The sequence below is a fragment of the Staurois parvus genome, unplaced genomic scaffold, assembly GCF_062004578.1.
Source record: "Staurois parvus isolate SC_StPar_1 unplaced genomic scaffold, SC_StPar_1.0 ptg000025l, whole genome shotgun sequence".
In the NCBI taxonomy this organism is placed as follows: domain Eukaryota; kingdom Metazoa; phylum Chordata; class Amphibia; order Anura; family Ranidae; genus Staurois; species Staurois parvus.
In genome coordinates, this window is record NW_028317821.1 from 12,074,032 (window position 1) to 12,094,000 (window position 19,969).

At 39.1% G+C, this 19,969-nt stretch overlaps 1 protein-coding gene across 2 annotated transcripts in view; it reads right to left on the minus strand.

Moving 5' to 3' along the window:
• SLC41A2 (solute carrier family 41 member 2) overlaps positions 1-19,969 on the minus strand; it is a 148,203-nt gene that overhangs the window by 22,333 nt on the left and 105,901 nt on the right. For both annotated transcript variants that reach the window (XM_089651842.1, XM_089651843.1), the window contains exons 9-10: positions 5,707-5,838; positions 4,164-4,312 (exon numbers count right to left, since the gene is read on the minus strand). In XM_089651842.1, the coding sequence (XP_089507968.1) occupies positions 4,164-4,312; positions 5,707-5,838 (281 nt within the window). The remainder of the gene's footprint in view (positions 1-4,163; positions 4,313-5,706; positions 5,839-19,969) is intronic.

Below are 19,969 nucleotides of genomic sequence, written 5' to 3' on the forward strand. Positions count from 1 at the left end.
ATGTTGTGACCATTTGGATGTAAGGTACGGAGGTCATGGATCCATCTCATTTCCAGTTGGGATACTGCCCTTCTCTTATGTAATCCCCTCAAATGAGGTTTAACCAGATTTATGCCAATAAATTTTAATGATGTGGGGTCTTTATTGTGGACCCGCCTGTAATGGTTGGATAGGGAATGCTCCTTGTACCCGCGCTTGATATTATTTACGTGCTCACTTAATTTATCTCTGAGGCGTCTTGTTGTACGGCCAATATATTGCAATTTGCACGGACATTCAAGAAGATAAACTACAAGTTTACGGTTTCATGTGATACATTTATCGATTATTGTAGGTTTTACCAGTTACTTGTGAGGTAAAAGAAATTATTTTATGTTTCCTGCTTTTCTCACATGTGCAAATCATGCACTTGTTGCATGGGTAGTACACTTTGAGGTCTTTAAAAAAAAGAGATATATTTTCAGGTGGATTAATCAAGGCGCACAGCACTTTATCATCCTCCAATATTGATTTTATTTTGATTTTACTAAATTTTCCATTAAGAATAATTTTTTGGTTTGATCATACGTTCTACTTACAGACCAAGGGGCTAGGTTTGCTCCCAGTCTCGCCAATCTATTTATGGCCCACTGGGAAGAGATGTTGATTTTCTCCAGGGAATGGCCCAAACTGGTTTTTTACAGGAGCTATATAGATGACATTTTCCTGCTGTGGAATGGTGAGGAACAAGCCTTAGTGAACTTTTTTAACACCCTTAATGATAATAATTTAAATATTGATCTAACTTATACATATAACTTTAATGAAATTAGTTTCTTGGATCTCACACTGTTAAATTATAGTGGCAGACTAATTACTAAGTCGTTCTTTAAAAAGACAGATCGTAACAGTTTTATTCCCAAGAGTAGTTGCCACCACCCAATGTGGTTGGAGAACATACCAAAAGGACAATTTTCAAGGATAAGAAGGAACTGTACGGATTTGGACACATTCCATACCCAGTCCCAAATGTTGAGAAACAGGTTTGTTGAAAAAGGATATAACGCAGGAAATCTTGATAATACTATTGATACAGTAGCACAACTAAACAGGGAAGACTTATTAAAAGACAAAGTAAAGGTGAAGAAAAGTCAAATTTGCCTTTTTGTTACTACATACTCTACCCAATACAGGGCAATTAGCCATATAATTAATAAGAATTGGAAAATATTAAAAACCGACCCAGTCTTATCAAAAATACTGCCAGATAGACCAGAAATCATTTACCGTAAGGCCACAAGTCTCCGACACTACTTGGCACCAAACGTAATTAATCCACCTGAAAATATATCTCTTTTTAAAGACCTCAAAGGGTACTACCCATGCAACAAGTGCATGATTTGCACATGTGAGAAAAGCAGGAAACATAAAATAATTTCTTTTACCTCACAAGTAACTGGTAAAACCTACAATAATCGATAAATGTATCACATGAAACAGTAAACTTGTAGTTTATCTTCTTGAATGTCCATGCAAATTGCAATATATTGGCCGAACAACAAGACGCCTCAGAGATAGATTACATGAGCACGTAAATAATATCAAGCGCGGGTACAAGGAGCATTCCCTATCTAACCATTACAGGCGGGTCCACAATAAAGACCCCACATCATTAAAATTTATTGGCATAGATCTGGTTAAACCTCATTGGAAGGGATTACATAAGAGAAGGGCAGTATTCCAACTGGAAATGAGATGGATCCATGAACTCCGTACCTTACATCCAAATGGCCACAACATTGAAGTCGATATTAATTGTTTTATTGAAAATAGTTGATTTTTATAAATTCTTACTATTCTGATTTATGAAGTTTCTTGCATCTTTTATTACATTGGGTACACCTTTTATTGTATTTTATATTATTTCTTTTAAGAAACCATTTTTTTTTTCGTATAAATCATTTTATCCTATCTGATTCTATGTTACTAAATCACATTTTAGATCTTTTTAACAAATAAGGGGTTTATTATACTCATGTAATACATTTTTACGGACTGTTTTTACTATGGTCTGACTTATTATATAATATATATGATTTTATTTGAGTTTTAATTACCCCTTTTATATTTGGCTTTTGTTATGATTATCTGTTTTTTACGATCTGTGATAATAATTATGTCATTTATGATCTTTTATTGTTGATTGTTATTAGGCATTTGAATTACATATGGTCATCCAACTCGTTTACTATATAATTCTTATGCTATTGAATTAGTTTCTTTTGTCCATTCTTTCCGTAGTGTAAACTGTGAATATATATCTCAGTTAAATTACAAATTTATTTCTTATTTAATTGTTCATGCTTAAACCTTCATATTTATTCATTTCTGCTAATGAAGGTTTATTAAGTATCTAATAATATATTTAATGGATTTGGAATTACAATGTCACATCTGACATAATTCACTAATACCCACGGAACCATGGCATTAACCCTTTCACGCATGCGCATTGAGCAGTATTCCCCATATAATGAAATCGTTTTTGTACCATATACTTACCTTTTATGTACTCGCATATACTATAAGGAAGTCTTTTGATTTACCATCGTATCTAATTCTTAATATATTGGTCACCCGCTATTTTTATCATATGCCATATATTTTGAATACCCTGACGAAAGTTCTGCTGCTGCATAGCACAGAACTAAAGGAAAATGGCGCCTGCACTTTCCGCGCATGTGCACTACACTCTGATCTTCACAAAGATGGTGGCTGCACAATGCGCACGCGCCAGCTTCTATATGAACCAGCGGCAGACGGAGCGGTGTGATTGGCGACCCCCCTCTGAAGACGTGCTTGAGCACGTACGCGTCAGGAGGAGCCACATCACGCCGTGACGTCACGCCGCCAAAGCAACGTGGAGCTCCGGCGGCCATCTTTTGATACAGGACGGTTAGTCCCTATGTGATCACCGATTTTATATTTCCTATGATGCATCTATATTCATTAATTTAATAAAATTTCTACATCACCTACTACACTATGGGCGTATCCTTGTTTCTACCCCCTGGGGGAGCTCTTTGAATTTACAGATATATCACCTCTGGACAGATCATATGTCCATAAGTGGAAATCTGCCTATCTAGAGAGCAATACCAGGTTAACCCCTCATAGGGGAACCCCAGTGGATGTGAATTGCCTGTTAAGCCCTAAGGATCCTGTCTAACGATCCATCATCCCTTAGAGGGAAGACCTTCTAGTTCCTGTTCCCCCCTTGTGATGTCATCTGGATTATTAATATAAGGCGCATATAATATGCGCGTCCGGTGAGTCCGCATTACTTACATCACTATTCGCACAGATACCGGGTCCAATTTTACCAGAGCACAAGAGTCACCTTTGAACTATTTTTATTCATTTTTCATGAATTATTTATATTGATTTATTGACATTTATAAGTTTTTAGCGCTGCTCCTTTCTGTATACTACTTTCAAACTGATCTGTAGCAAAAACGCATGTATTTTTACAGTTTGCCGTGCATTTTTTTTTTACAGGACGGGACTCAAAAATTGCACCAAAAACACAACGTGGGTGCATTTTTCATGCATTTTTGCCACATTTTCCAATCATTTCAATGGGGAGGTGCATTTTTGATGTGGTTTTTTTTTAGCACACCAAAAATATAGCACAGGGGATTTAAAAAAAAAAGCAGCACACCCGCAACAAATTAGTGTGAAGTGTTTCATACAATTACATAGTCACGCCTTTTTTAAACGCAAAATCAGAAGATAAACATATCAGTGTGAAAGCAGCCTAAGCATTGTGTTCTTTCTAGTTTTTAAAATGTACCATAGGATAAACAACAGAGGAATAAGTCGTTTATAGTAGATAATAGCTGCAACTTGGCAGCACAAAAACTATTCATTCCTAATCATATTTCCACTACATAAAAACTCTTTTGTAACATAGTAGCAAAATGACAAATGTAGGCAAAAACAGATGTTGCTGGGTGCAATTCATTAAGCAAATGAACATGTTTGTGTTGTGCCTCAGACTGGCTAATGAGAAGCAGATATGCTGTGACAATGCCACTGAATACAGGAGTCTGGCAGCATGAACAACTGGAGATGATAAAGAACACAGCACTTTGCAGTCAAAACATTCCAGTAAGAGTTCCTACCTGTAATAGAGCTGCCAATAAATAAACCACGATGAAGATGGGAGTCAGAGATGTGTGACCACTCTTCATTAAATAAATGGTATATAAAAAAATTAAGTGTCCAGGGATGACAAGAGAGAGGAGAACTTGAGCCGATTTCCTATTTGGTCCTATGAAAGAGAACAGATTGCGTTAGGGGTCTAGGGGTCATGAAGTCATTAACGTAATGAAATCCTGCTCAATAATTTATCCCTTGTGCTCAATTTCATCAATCATTATTCAGTGATAAAATGAAATGTTATGGTATTTTCTGACTAGTAATTGGCAACCTTTGCTATGTTACAATTGGTCAAGTACATCTTCCAGGCATATAGCAAGGCATAGATCTTTAAGAGATATGTAATTAGAAGATGCACTACCCAGGACCAGTCAGCCTCTATGAGGTTATGGAAAGTTGTATAATGATAAGAAAACCCTTAAAAAGACATGGTACATTGTGCCCGCCGAAACCAGAATCTACTTGCACTCTACATTTGAACAGAGTGTCTTAACTGAGTGCTGCAAGCATGGGCCTAGCATGTCCTGGATCGGTGTCATGGATTGCCATATAGTACGTTGGCCAGCCACTTACCACCATAACAACCAATGATGTTCTAGGGTCAGGGTGCATAGCATCATTCATTGCTGTGGTATTCGCAGCTGGCCTGCCCACACCATAGCAATGCATGACACCATGATCCAAGGCATGTCTGTCTCCAGCATTCAGGAGAAGAAAGATGTCCAGTTCCTCCAGACCTACTTCACTTCTTACACTTTCCTGCGCTGCTGGAGATAAGAGGTAAAGCTCTGATATGAAGAGAGGACTGTGTGACTGGAGGGGCTCTGTGATGGGAGACTCAGACATGATGGGAGGACTCTGCGATGGGAAGACTCTGTCATGTCGGTACTCTGATGTGAAGGGGAGAGGCTTATAATGGATAGGATGGACTCTGATGTGATGATGCAACCTCTGATGCGAACACAAGGGGATCAGAGCTGTAGGGAAGGCACACTCAGGGGCGGACATTAGACTGGAGGGGAATTTTCCTGGGTCTGCGGGTTGCCGGGAATTCAAATAAATATGGGGATGGTCCCACCCATTCTGGGACAATTAGGAGGTATGTCATTACTATCAGTCATTGTCCCAAAACAAGTACGCAGATTAGAGGGTCTGACAGCATTCTGGCTTTATTTATCTGCATGTGTCTTCTGTGACTGAGTACGGGTTCCTTTTAAGACACAAAATCAATGCCAAAAGATATCCTGTAATGGTCCTTTAATTTAGTTTGATTAGTACAGTGGATCGTTCTTCTTTTGAATTTAGGAAAAGAATCTAACCAGCAAAGGGTATGCTGTTTTGGGACACAGGATTGATTATGATGCTGAAAGCAATCGGATATTCATGACTCGGGGGGGGGGGCTTTGGGGTACAGCAGACAGGGATTAGCAATGTAGCAAATGTGAATGAATAATATTGGGACAAATGCATCATCATGATTTTTCATTAGACTACCATTAAACATACCTGCTCCACAAAAGGTCCTACAAGGATGATAACACCCCTTTGCCTCATCTGGCAGCTCCCCAGGAATGCTGTGTAAGTGAAGATAGGTAGAAATCCTGCTGGCCTGAATGGCTACTAAATTTCCACCAATACCTGCATGAATAAAACACACATTGGATGATATAAGACAACATTTTATGTTCATCTAATAAACTGAAACTGCTTTGGTGTCTAAACCTAAGAACTTTAATTTTTTCAGGCTTTATCTCCCACATTCATTTACACCTAGTAATCTTCCCAGTAACATTTCCTGTCCTAGGGTGGCAATGCTTACAGTATTGTACCTATGAATAAGCAGCAGTGTTGTTACCCTACGCTGCCTGCTTTTGAGTATAGAAGAGCTGCCGCTCTCCATAACAGGGGGAAGTGTTCTGTAGTGCACGGGGCAAACTGGGTAGGGCTGATATCAATGCAGCATAGACATAGTGTTGTCAGCTTGAACTTTTGAGTTCATTGAAATTCTGGTACACACAGAATTGCAGAAAAAAAACCTATTGGATTTGTGATTTACTATTATATTTTGCAGTACACTGCAGTTTCTATTTAAATCAGATTTACAAACACAAAATATACATAGACACCAAGCTGGCAGCAGGTACATTATCACATAAGTGAGGGTACCAGTTAGCAAGAAGCTTTTCAAAGACACCTTTTACTTTATGTAAATAGCTTACTTTATTTCTGCTCTTCACCTTTTCATGCATCCAGTGCTCAGGGAGACCACCAATTCTACAGCTCTCTCAGATTACCTTCCTTCCCTTTATTTTCTACCAATATTGATCTTCAGCTACATCAGGTGTTACTATTGTACAGAGCATCATCGTCGGTTGGTAATTTTCTGTCTTTACTGTATTTATTTTTGCTTCACATTTTCATTGAGTTTATTATGTTTCATTTGTATTTTCATTGTTAATTCTTTTTGTATTTTTTGATTCCACTGTAGGAACAGTTTTGTTTTTCCTAAATTCTCTGCAGAAGTGGGTCATAGCGCACAAAATGTGTCGGATTTCTTGATTTATTTTCCAATTTACAATTCAATCCTATGGAAATACATTTTCCTAATTACGATCTATTTCTTTAATGCTATTGGTGGGGCTCTTGGACTCTTGCTCGTGAGGCTTTTGCGTCCCAGGCCAGAGCCTTTCCCCACTGGTGTCATTTATAGATCCAGATTGTGTTTTTGCTTTACTATGTATGTGCCTATTTTGGCTATTATCTTTCTTACCACTTGCGTGTTTTTTTTTTTAATAAAAATTATAATAAAACATGTTCTATTCTATCTAGTGTTTTCATGTTGTGCATTTCTATACTTTCAGATGGTATGGTGCCTTGAAAAGCCAAATTAGTTTTTTCTCTGTTAGGGTTTTTGCTGCTTTCTTCCTTTCCTTTACCCTTCAAGTTCCCTTCTCACTAAGAAAGCAAAAACCTTCACATTACAACATTGACACGTGAAGACTTATGCGCTGCCATGTTCCAATTAAAGTGATATCAGGAAAAAAGATTGCTGCACTCACTACTCTGGTGTACTCACACTCAAAATAAATAAATGAAACAAATGCGGTGCGCCATCTCCTCATAAATAAAACCATACATTTTGAGAACATAAAGTTATAGTCCAAAGAAATGTGTAACAGAATTATGATAATGAACGTCCAATCCAGTATATATTGTGTTAACATCCAGCAATAATCAACATCATGCTTGAATTGTGATCTCACTTCCTGTTCACCTTCACCATTGACCTACAAGTTATAATAGGCCGAAAACGCTTTATAAGGAAAATGTATATCCAAATTTCTGATCCGTGACGTGTTCCTTCCACGTATTATGCCTCTTTAAACTTCAGGTGTGTGCAAAATAAAACATTGACGAGTGATGTGAGGAACCATTTTGATATGCTTTTGATTCATTAACTTTGTGAGTGCATTTTTTTACTTGAATAAAAGTGTTTACATTTTATGGGGTTGCACTATGATCTATTCCTTTTATCTTTGATCATATACACCTTAATCCCACTGGATATCCGAGAGTATGTTCCCTTAAAGGGCCAGAACGAATGAAGTAGCTACTAAGGACTGGCAGCGGATAAGCAGAATCTGGTATCATCCCTAAGCGTGTATGACCTGTTAGGTCAGGGAAGAAGGTGAGTGCATGGTGCACCTACCTGGTGATGGGAAACACCACAATATAGTCAGCATGGTGGAGTAATACATATTATTGTTCACCTTAATTTGTAACATACAAAACGGTGTTGCACTATGGTATGTTCTTGTTTTATTTTGCACGGATCTGGAGTTTAAAGAGGCATAATACGTGGAAGGAAAAGTCACGGATCAGAAACTTGGAGATACATTTTCCTTATAAAGCGTTTTTAGTCTATTATAACTTATAGGTCAAAGGTCAAGGTGAGCAGGGAGTGGGGCCACAATTCAAGCATGATGTTGATTATTGCTGGATGTTAACACAATATATACTGGATTGGACGTTCATTATCATAATTCTGTTACACATTTATTTGGACTGTCACTTTATGTTCTCAAAATGTATGGTTTTATTTATGAGGAAATAGTATACCACATTTGTTTCATTTATGTGTTTCATTCATGTGTGGGTGTTGCTGCATTAGGTAAAACTATTAGAATATTTTTTTACATTTTAGAATGGAGTGTCTTGAGACTGTCCATAAGTTTAAAGGGTGCCTCAAGATTATTCATAACTTTAAAAGGTGCCTTGTCTGAAAACAGGTTGAGAAAAACTGGCTTAGGGAACTACTTAAAATGGAACTCGTACCTGATTGTGTGAGCACTGCTTCACCCAGAGGTAAGGACAACCTACCACTGACATCAGAGGAGAATAGGAAGGACTTGTGACGTCACAACTGTCCAGAGGACGGTGCGATTTCAGTTATGTATAGAGCGGTTGTTAAACATTAAATTAAAATATTATTTATCCAGATATTGTCATAGTGTGAGAATGACACAAGGGGCCTTCTCTGAGTATTCTATAGCCATGGCCAAAAGATTTGAGAATGACACAAATATTTTCACAAAGTCTGCTGCTTTAGTGTTTTTAGATCTTTTTGTCAGATGTTACTATGGTATACCGAAGAACAATTACAAGCATTTCATAAGTGCCAAAGGCTTTTATTGGCAATTACATTAAGTTTAAACAAAGAGTCAATATTTGCAGGGTTGGCCCTTCTTTTTCAAGACCTCTGCCTTTCTCCCTGGCATGCTGTCATTCAACTTATGGGTCACATCCTGACTGATAGCAGCCCATTCTTGCATAATCATTGCTTGGAGTTTTTTTTTTTTTTTTGTTCACCTGCCTATTGAGGATTGACCACAAGATCGGGATTAAGGTCTGGGGAGTTTCCTGGCCATGGACCAAAAAGTTCAATGTTTTGTTCCCCAAGCCACTTAGTTATCACTTTTACCTTATGGTAGGGTATGCCATCATGCTGGAAAAGGCATTGATCATCACCAAACTGTTCTTGGATGGTTAGGAGAAGTTGCTTTCAGAGGATGTTTTTGTACCATTCTTTATTCATGGCTGATGGTGTTCCTAAGAAAACTTGGCTAAGAAGCAACCCACACATGAATGGTCTCAGGATGCTTTACTGTTGGCATGACACAGGACTGATTGTAGCGCTCACCGTTTCTTCTCCGGGCAAGGTTTTTTTCCGGATGCCTCAAGCATCAGAAAGGGGATTCATCAGAGAAAATGACTTTACCCCAGTCCTCTGCAGTCCAATCCCTGTACCTTTTGCAGAATATCAGTCTGTCCCTGATGTTTTTGCTGGACAGAAGTGGCTACTTTGCTGCCCTTCTTGACACCAGGCCATCCTCCAAAAGTCTTCGCCTCACTGTGTGCGCAAATGCACCCGCACCGGTCTGCTGCCATTCCTGAGCAAGCTCTGCACTGGTGGTGCCCTAATCCTGCAGCTGAATCAACTTTAGGAGATGGTCCTGGCACTTGCGGGATTTTCTTGGACGCTCTGAAGCCTTCTTCACAACAACTGAACCTCTCTCCTTGAAGTTCTTGATTATCCGATAAATGGTTGATTTAGGTGCAATCATAGTAGCCGCAATATCCTTGCCGGTGAATCCCTTTTTGTGCAAAGCAATGATGACTGCATGTGTTTCCTTACAGGTAACCATGGTTAACAGAAAAAGAACAAATGATTTCAAGCACCACCCTCCTTTTAAAGCTTCCAGTCTGTTATTCTAACTCAATCAGCATGACAGAGTGATCTCCAGCCTTATCCTCCGCAACACTGACAACTGCGTTAATGAGAGCATCATTTACATGATGTCAGCAGGTCCTTTTGTAGCAGTGCTGAAATGCAGTAAAAAGTTTTTGTTTTGGGGATTAAGTTAATTTTCATGGCAAAGAGGGACTTTGCAATTAATTGCAGTTCATCTGATCACTCTTCATAACATTCTGGAGTATATGCAAATTGCCATCATAAAAACTGAGTCAGAAGACATTGTGAAAATTAATATTTGTGTCATTCTCAAAACTTTTGGCCACGGCTGTAGTGATTTGAGAATCCCTGTCTGCTACACAGTAGATAAGTTCCCAAAGACACCCACTGCAGGTGCCTTGCTATCTCTCACATTCAGAAAGCCTGAGATAAACGCCAACACTAAGACATTCAAACCTGCTTTAAGCTGGCCATAGATGGATTGAAATTCATCAGATTCTGCAGAGAACGGGCAAATTTGGATTGTGTGGCTGCTCCCATTTGACAGAAGTTGATTTAACAATTCACTTCTGTCAAATGGGCTTGTTGAAAAATGTTTCTCAATCAGCAGCTGCAGCCATTGATCAGTGTATGTTGACAGCAGAAAGTCCACTCTGTATGAATACAATGGTACAGTGGAGAGGATTCCTCCTTCCATTTTGCTTGTGTGGATGGAGGAGTCCATTTTTCATTTTTTAATCAGCCCTCTGGCTGATCAATAAAAATACAACTCGTATATAGCCAGCATTAGAAGTTCAATGTGAGGGAAGGGGCTGTGTGAAATCTGGATGCTGCATATTACTAGAGCTCGCCTTAAGGTAAAGTAAGTGGACTTTCTTTGGTTTGGCGTGCGCTGGTTTTAAATGGCCAGTATAAACTGGTTTAATGGCGTATTTAACCCCTTATGATTTTTACATCTGGGTACTTTAAAAGAACATGGTATATCTAGAAGGTGGAGGCGCACACAATTAAAGTGAAAAAAAGGGGGTGCTAATGAGTTTGTGGATGTATCAAATAACTCCAATAATCATTTTCAGCAGTCATAAATTGTGGACTTACTGTATATACACACAAACAAATAACCATATGGACCACGCATAAATAGCGCAAAAATCAGCATAAACAATAAAGTAATAAACAAAATCAAGTAATCAGTCCCAATAAGTGAAAATATGGTGCAGAGTGCTGATAATCTTGATTGTGATCTCCTTTTACAATACAACAGGTACTCCACTGTGCTCAGAATGGTGCCCCCACATGGACTGACACACCATCATCCAGTGACCACCTATCTTTAGGATGGTCGTTTGCGCTTTTGGGACTATCCCAGTGAAACAGTGTTGCTAATGGTAACTGCTTGTTCCTCCAAATGAGCTGTATCAATACCAACTCTCTCCACTCCTCCACAGACTGAATCTGACTTGAAATCAGATTGTTGCTTTTTCTGCACAGCAAAGCTTAGCAAGGGGTTGGGAAAGCAGCACAAACGGCCAGTCAGCTGTGCTGTAGTTCTAGGAGCAAGCTGATAGGAGGAGTAGACAAAGGGCTTTCTAGTAAATATATAAACAATCATAGATGAGTATACTAAAAAAAATAATCAAAAAGATTTTATCACATAACCAAAAACATTTTTTATTTACAAAAACATATGTGAGAGCAAAAGAGGGGATGACTTCCAAGATGGGAGGCTGGGCCATCTCCCATCCATCCAGCCTCCCATCTTGGAAGTCATCCCCTCTTTTGCTCTAACATATATTTTTGTAAGTAAAAAAATATTTTTAGTTTTGTGATAAAATATTTTAAATTATTTATTTATTTTTTGGTATACTGATTTATGATTGTTTATATATTTACTAGAAAGCCCTTTGTCTCTCATGCCCCCTGAGGAAGATCTAGAATGTGGAATGATCGAAACGCATTGGGGTATTTTCTTTCTTTTCTGTATAGTGTATTCTTGTATTAAGAGTTCTCTTGTAAGAACACTGTCAGAGCAATATTCTTTTTAGAAACCATGTATTTAATATTACAATGGAAACGTATATGTAATAAAGTTGATAAAAATCTCTTAACAAAATGACTCTCTCAATATATGTATGAACCTATTGCTGCATTAAAGTCCCACTGGGGGTTCTTTGTGTACATGCATTCATATTAGGGACGAGCAGCCAGATACTCGACCTTTTTGGTTATGACCTGTTCTCTTTGTACTGCTTCCTTTGTGTGAAATCCCTGGTGGGGCTACCAGTCCCTGAAGAGCAGTATGCTGCGGTTTCTCCTCCTTAAGCGACTTATGCAGCTGGGAACAGAGGGTATGTGATTGCTTATAAAAAGAGGGGGGTATTTAATATATATATATATATATATATATATATATATATATATATATATATATATATATATATATATATATATATACACACACACACACACACATATACACACACACACATATATATACACACACACATATATATACACACACACACACATATATACATACACAGTGAGGAACAGAAGTATTTGAACACCCTGTGATTTTGCAGGTTCTCCCACTTAGAAATCATGGAGGGGTCTGAAATTTACATTGTAGGTGCATCTTCACTCTGAGAGACAGGATTAAAAAAAATAATTCAGGAAATCACATTTTATGATTTTTAAAGAATTTATTTGTCTTGCACTGCTGAACATGAGTATTTGAACACCTGAGAAAATCAGTGGTAATATTTGGTACAGAAGCCTTTGTTTGCAATTACAGAGGTCAAACGTTTTCTGTAGTTCTTGACCAGGTTTGCACACACTGCAACAGGGATTTTGGCCTACTCCTCCACACAGATCTCCTCTAGATCTGTCAGGTTTCGGGGCTGTCGCTGAGCAACACGGAGTTTCAGCTCCCTCCAAAGATGTTCTATTGGATTTAGGTCTGGAGACTGGCTAGGCCACTCCAGAACCTTGATATGCTTAATACGGAGCCACTCCTTGGTTATCCTGGCTGTGTGCTTCGGGTTGTTGTCATGTTGGAAGACCCAGCCACAACCCATCTTCAATGCTCTGACTGAGGGAAGGAGGTTGTTGCTCAAAATCTCACAATAAATGGCCCCATTCATCCTCTCCTTAACACAGTGCAGTCGTCCTGTCCCCTTCGCAGAAGAGCACCCCCAAAGCATGATGTTACCACCCCCATGCTTCACAGTAGGGATGGTGTTCTTGGGATGAAACTCGTCCTTTTTCCTCCAAACACGACAAGTGAAGTTCAGACCAAAAAGTTCTACTTTGGTCTCATTTGACCACATGACTTTCTCCCATGCCTCCTCTGGATCATCCAGATGGTAATTGGCAAACTTCAGACGGGCCTGGACATGTGATGACTTGAGCAGGGGAACCTTCCGTGCAATGCATGATTTGAAACCATGACGGCGTAGTGTTCTACCGACAGTGACCTTTGAAACTGTGGTTCCAGCTCTCTTCATGTCATTGACCAGCTCCTCCCTTGTAGTTCTGGGCCGATTCCTCATCTTTCTGATCATCAGTGATACCCCACGAGGTGAGATCTTGTATGGAGCCCCATTTCGAGGGAGACTGACAGTCGTCTTTAGCCTCTTCCATTTTCTAACAATTGCTCTAACAGTTGACCTATTTTCACCAAGCTGCTTGGCAATTGCTCTGTAGCCTTTTCCAGCCTTGTGGAGGTCCACAATTTTGTCTCTGGTGTCTTTTGACAACTCTTTGGTCTTGGCCATGGACGTAGTTGGCATCTGACTGATTGTGGGGTGGACAGGTGTCTTTAAAGAGCTCAGGCAGGTGCTACTAAGTTAGATTGAGTGGAGTAGAGGTGGACTTTTTAAAGGCACAGTAACAGGTCTTTGAGAGCCAGAATTCTTGCTGTTTCTTAGGTGTTCAAATACTTATGTTCAGCAGTGTAAGACAAATAAATTATTTAAAAATCATACAATGTGATTTCCTGAATTTTTTTTTAAATTCTGTCTCTCAGAGTGGGAATGCATCTACAATGTGAATTTCAGACCCCTCCATGATTTCTAAGTGGGAGAACTTGCAAAATCGCAGGGTGTTCAAATATTTCTATTCCTCACTGTATATATATAATATATACTCTCACACACATATACACACACCAATGTTTTGCCTGTCATTTCTATTTTAAACTGAATGGGTTGCTTTACAAGGTGAGGTTTACATATACTTTAATGAAACTGAAGATGTCACATACCTACTGTCTGCATACGTCACCTACTGGCGGAACTGTTCTTATGACCAGCAGCCTTTGGTTCCAGTATTCTCTCCCAAGTGTTTACCTGCAGCTTTGTATCTCTGCCAATATCCTTCACCTGCATCTTTTTTTGCTTTGCTTTATAATGTAGATTACAAGAACAGAGGAGGCTGGCAGCTCTAATTTGAAGATCTCACTTCTGAAGCTCCTGGGTGATAAACTAGTGTGTACCATCTGCATCTTCCCAATACTGTACACATTCATTTTACATGGACTATGGCTGACCCGGAGAAAGCAAGCGATGCTCCTGCTTTGGGGGCAATTTCCAATACCCTATGAGGGTATTGATACTGAGTACCTGAAGCAGTTTGCACAACAGGATATATAATGTCTCTGCCAGAGCACTTGATGCTTTCCTACACTATGGAGAAGAGAAAAACTCTAAAATCTATGCGTATACTATCAGAGTCATACAAGTATTGCAGAGAGTCTTGATGCTCTAATGGCTTGTTCTAGGATAAGCAGATATATTCCCAGCTACAGTTGCAAGAAAAAGTATGTGAACCCCTTGGGCTTACGTGGAGTTTTGCATGAATTGGGCATAAAATGTGCTCTGAACGTCATCTAAGTCACAACAATAGAAGAACACAGTCTGCTGAACATAATACTACACAAACATTAGATGTTGCCATGGTTTAATTGCACATAACATGTAAACATTCACAGTGCAGGGAGGAAAAAGTATGTGAGGCCCTAGCTTAATGACTTCTCCCAGAGCTAATTGGAGCCAGGAGTGAGCCAACCTTGACTCCAATCAGTGTGATGATATTGGATGTGTTGCTGACACCTGTCCTACCCTTAAAAAAGACACACCTGTTTTGGGTTTACTGGTTTCAAGAAGCACTGTCTGATGTGAACCATGCCTCGCAGAAAAGAGCTCTCAGAAGACCTACGATCAAGAATTGTTGACTTGCATGAAGCTGGAAAGGGTTACAAAAGTATCTCCAAAAGCCTTGATGTTCATGTGTCCACGGTAAGACAGACTGTCTACAAATGGAGAAATTTTAGCACTGTTGCTACTCTCCCTAGGCTTGGTCGTCCTGTAAAAATGACTAAGAGCACAGCGCAGAATGCTGCATGAGGTAAAGAAGAATCCCAGAGTGTCAGCTAAAGACCTACAGAAATCTCTGGCACATGCTAACATTTTTGTTGACACATCTAAAACATTAAACAAGAATGGAGTACATGGGAGGACACCACGGAGGAAGCCATTGCTGTCCACAAAGAATATTGCAGCACGTTTGAAGTTTGCAAAAGAGCACCTGGATGTTCCACAGCACTACTGGCAAAATATACTGTGGACAGATGAAACCAAGATTGAGTTGTTTGGGAAGAACACACAACACTATGTGTGGAGAAAAAAAGGCACAGCACACCAACATCAAAACCTCACCCCACTGTAAAACATGGCGAAGGGAGCATCATGGTTTGGGGCTGCTTTGCTGCCTCAGGGCCTGGACGGATTGTTGTGATTGATGGGAAAATGAATTCCAGAGTTTATCAAGACATTTTGCAGGAAAACGTACGACCATCTGTCCGCCAACTGAAGCTCCGCAGAGGATGGGTGATGCAACAGGACAATGACCCAAAGCATACAAGTAATTCAACAAAACAATGGCTGCAACAGCACAGAATACGCCTTCTGGAGTGGCCCAGTCAGAGTCCTGACCTCAACCCGATTGAAATGCGGTGGCATGACCTTAAGAGAGGATTCACACCAGACATCCCAAGAATATTGCTACACTGAAACAGTTTTGTGAAGAGGAGTGGTCCAAAATTACTCCAGATCGTTGTGCAGGTCTGATCTGCAACTACAGAGGTTGAGGTTATTGCTGCCAAAGGAGGGTTGACCAGTTATTAAGTCCAAAGGTTCACACACTTTTTCCTCCCTGCACTGTGAATGTTTAGATGTTATGTGCAATTAAACCATGGCAACATCTAATGTTTGTGTAGTATTATGTTCAGCAGACTGTGTTCTTCTATTGTTGTGACTTAGATGACGTTCAGAGCACATTTTATGCCCAATTCATGCAAAACTCCACATAATCCCAAGGGGTTCACATACTTTTTCTTGCAACTGTATTGTTCCCAGAAAGATATCTGCTGTCTATGGATACCCACAACCCTTAAATCCAGTATATTGTGGTTTTTAGCTGTCTGAATAAAAATGATGATGTAGTCACTTAAAGTATCCCAATTAGGAGAAGACACAAATTTGCACTGCTAGATTCAGCATTTCTTTACTGAATGACTACTGCATTTTGGCTTTGAAGGTTTGCTAGCATACTGTGCTCTTCCAGTGTGGTCAATATGAATAAATCAGCTGCTGTTTCTTTGCTCATTATTGCCTATATGGTGTATGCTTTATTAGAAATTGCATGGGTATGTTATGAAAGAACCCAGTGGGCTTCAAAAGCTATTTGAAACAGCTTTCCTTTAATCCTCAGTGCAAGGCATCCTGTTATGGATGTACAGATGATAGCGTGTGCCCTCCTTTTGATGCTAAAAGCATCCTTTTTCTCAGTTGTTGTCATCCTAAGCTTTTTATCCTTTTCCATATAGGTCATCTGCCAGTGCTAGGTCTAAAGCATGAGTAGCCTAAATAAATAGGCTGGCAGCCTGCCACAGACCTTGGTGAAACCGATGAACAGTTAGTAAAATACAGCAATCCCTTAAAAACCAATAAGCCTAAAACACAACTGGGTTTTTTTTAAACAAAAGTATTCAGTAGAATAAATCAGCTATTTATTTAGCCATTTTAGATCTCCATCAGCTTAGGTAATCACTTTGTTCTTTACAGTCCAATGCTTCAATTTTTACACCTCTACAGAAAAAAATTAATGGATAATGTACTTTGACCCACCTTCCCACCTTTGCAGCCAAGAAGTAAACAGAAGAATATTTATCATTGTTAGTGTTCTCAGCCACCTGTACAATTCTATGTGTTGAGCAAAGGAGGACTCTGGTCATATGTAATGATGGTGTCTGCCTAGATCACATGCTGAGCAAAAGATGGGGACTTGGCCAATTAGCCACTATACTGTGGTCCAGACTCGCCTCCAGCTTGGAAGAGTACAGAGGGCAGAGAGCGCTGGAAATGATAAACACTATGCTGGTTCAGTGCAGACTAGAGATCGGAAAGTTTTTTTATCTGCAACACAGCCAACAGATCGCTTTTAGCTTTTGTATTAATTATAGGATTTAAGGATCACAGTGGGGAATCACCCTGGTGAAAAGGGTACTTATGCTGCATGAGCTATGCAAGGCTTCTCACATAGCTCCGATTCTTAGGCAATCTGCATTAATAGCTGGGGGATGCTTCAGGGGGCCCTGTAGCAAAACAATCATTTTATAATATTACAATTTTTAGCAAAAGGTAAATCATATATAAAATAGATATTGGTAAGCATGTTACAGCATGTTTAGTAAGCATGTTTCGGTAAGCATGTTACAGGGTGAGAAACATTGTAACCTCATAAGAGGAAGTGCCTAACCAAGCTTATTTATTACAGGATTAGCAGGTATTATTTTAATAAAAGCTGTAGGTTAAATTATCTGACATTTCGGTGACTAGGTTTGCATCTAGTAACCACTTCCAGTCCATACAACAAACTGGTACATCGCTGGATGGGAAGGGTGACATCTCGGTCATCGATGCAGCTTTAGGTACCATAGTTTGGCGCTGCTGAATGGGTATACACAGTAATAAAGTATGTTTGGAATCTATTTACTTGGCGTAACATCAGCTCTTATATTTTACTGAAAAAAAGGTTATTATTTTGTGTTTTTGTGCATTAAAATTCATTAAATTGCATTTTTTCCGAAAAAAATTGTGTTTTGTGTTGCTGTGCAAATATTGTGTAACATAAATATATGCAACACCCACCATTTTATGTTCTAGGGACTCTGCTTAAAAAAAATGTTTTGAGATTTTATAGGATAAGTTCACCTTTCATAAAATGTTACACCCATATTCAGGGTGTAACATGTTACGAACGAACTGGCCACCTTTACTCCCCACTCTCCATTGTGACAGCTAGCGAGGAATCTTCTCCTCCCTGCTAGCTGTCACAATTTAAAAAAAAAAAAACGGTGTTCTGTCAATGAACTACAAGTCCCAATCAGCCTTTGCGGCTATCGGCTTGTAGTTCTCAACTAACTACCACGGAATGCCGTGGTAGTTTAGTGACTCTGTCAGTATATCTGCTTCCCTGTACATCCCGTATGGTCAAGCAGATATACTGACAGGTCTGCAGGAGACCCGCATGGCACCAACAATCTGCTGATTGCTGGCACAATGCTTTAGAAGCCCCAGAAACAAAAAATAAAAAGGCACTTTTTTTTTACTTGCAAAAAATGTGCATTTATTTTTCTGTAAAAAAGGTGAAGTTATCCTTTAAGTAGTTTTCAAGCAAAACAATTATGTTTTTTACATGTAGGGGAGGAATGTCAGAATTTGCCTGGCCTTGAACTGGTTAGTATAGTCGACACTGTTCTTTTCTTTCAGATATTTTACAGAGAAGCCCAGCGTTTTAAATCTAAGTAAACAACGGATTAAACAAAACATGTCAGATAACCAGAATCTCATAATCCAATGTCTTCCCAAAGAGGAATCTGATATCTGGACATGGACGTCACAAGATCTCATCAGAAAGTTTATATGGAGCTGCACAAGGAACCAGTGAAGAGGTTGGTTGGAAGTGAAACATTGCTCTATGGCACAAGACATAAGAGGCCTTAACAGATGCAAATCTCCTTTGATGTTTCTGAAGGACTGACATTTGCTTCACATGTCACAGATTTACTTTCAAATATTTACGCGAAGATCAAACGTGTGGATAGCCCCGCATTAGTCCAGACAGTTACAGCACAGCACATTATGCAATCTACCTCAGTTAAGGGTCTATTTTTATTTTAGGAAAACAGAACGTTCTGTATGCCTGCCAAATGTAATGGTCAGTTATAGCTGGGTGTATTCTATAATATATGTTAACTATTTCTGTGGACAAGTCATTAAAGTTGGTACTTTAGCTTACAAAAGAAAGGCAACTGCATTAAGTAGAAACAAAATAAAAATATAGAGAAAATATCATAATGTAGGTTTATCAATAAAAGCAATGCTTAATTGGTAACTGTACTACACAACTTCTGTCCTCTCTAGAATGACTAATGCTACGTGGGATTCAGGTATGAAAAGAGGTACAGTCCTACTAACTCTGTATCTTGCCTGTTCTATGTACCAGAAACACATGCAAATGTTGCCTCCATAACCGCCTATGAAACTCAAAGCACAGTGCAGAGCATTTACTGTCACATTTGAGCAAATGGAAACATGTAGGCATATTACCGAATAAAAATCATAATGAGATATTAAATGTTCCTTTTCCTCTAGAATAGTTCTATACCTAATAAATGTAGCCACAGGACTGAATACTGACTGAGAAAACTATGTACATAAATAGCTGAAGGGAAGTCTAGATTTCGGGACAGCTGGCTGAAATAGCTCACAGCTCTAGGCCATCTTTCTTGCTGGATAATAATTATAGCCAAACTAGTGGAATAGCTACACCGTGTTAAGTAGAGGAAAATATGGACCAAAAATGCTTGTCTTTTTCTGCCTCATTGCACCTATCAGAAACCCAAATACTATGTTGATAATGTGTACTTATACTGGGTGGGCTGGATAAAGGGAA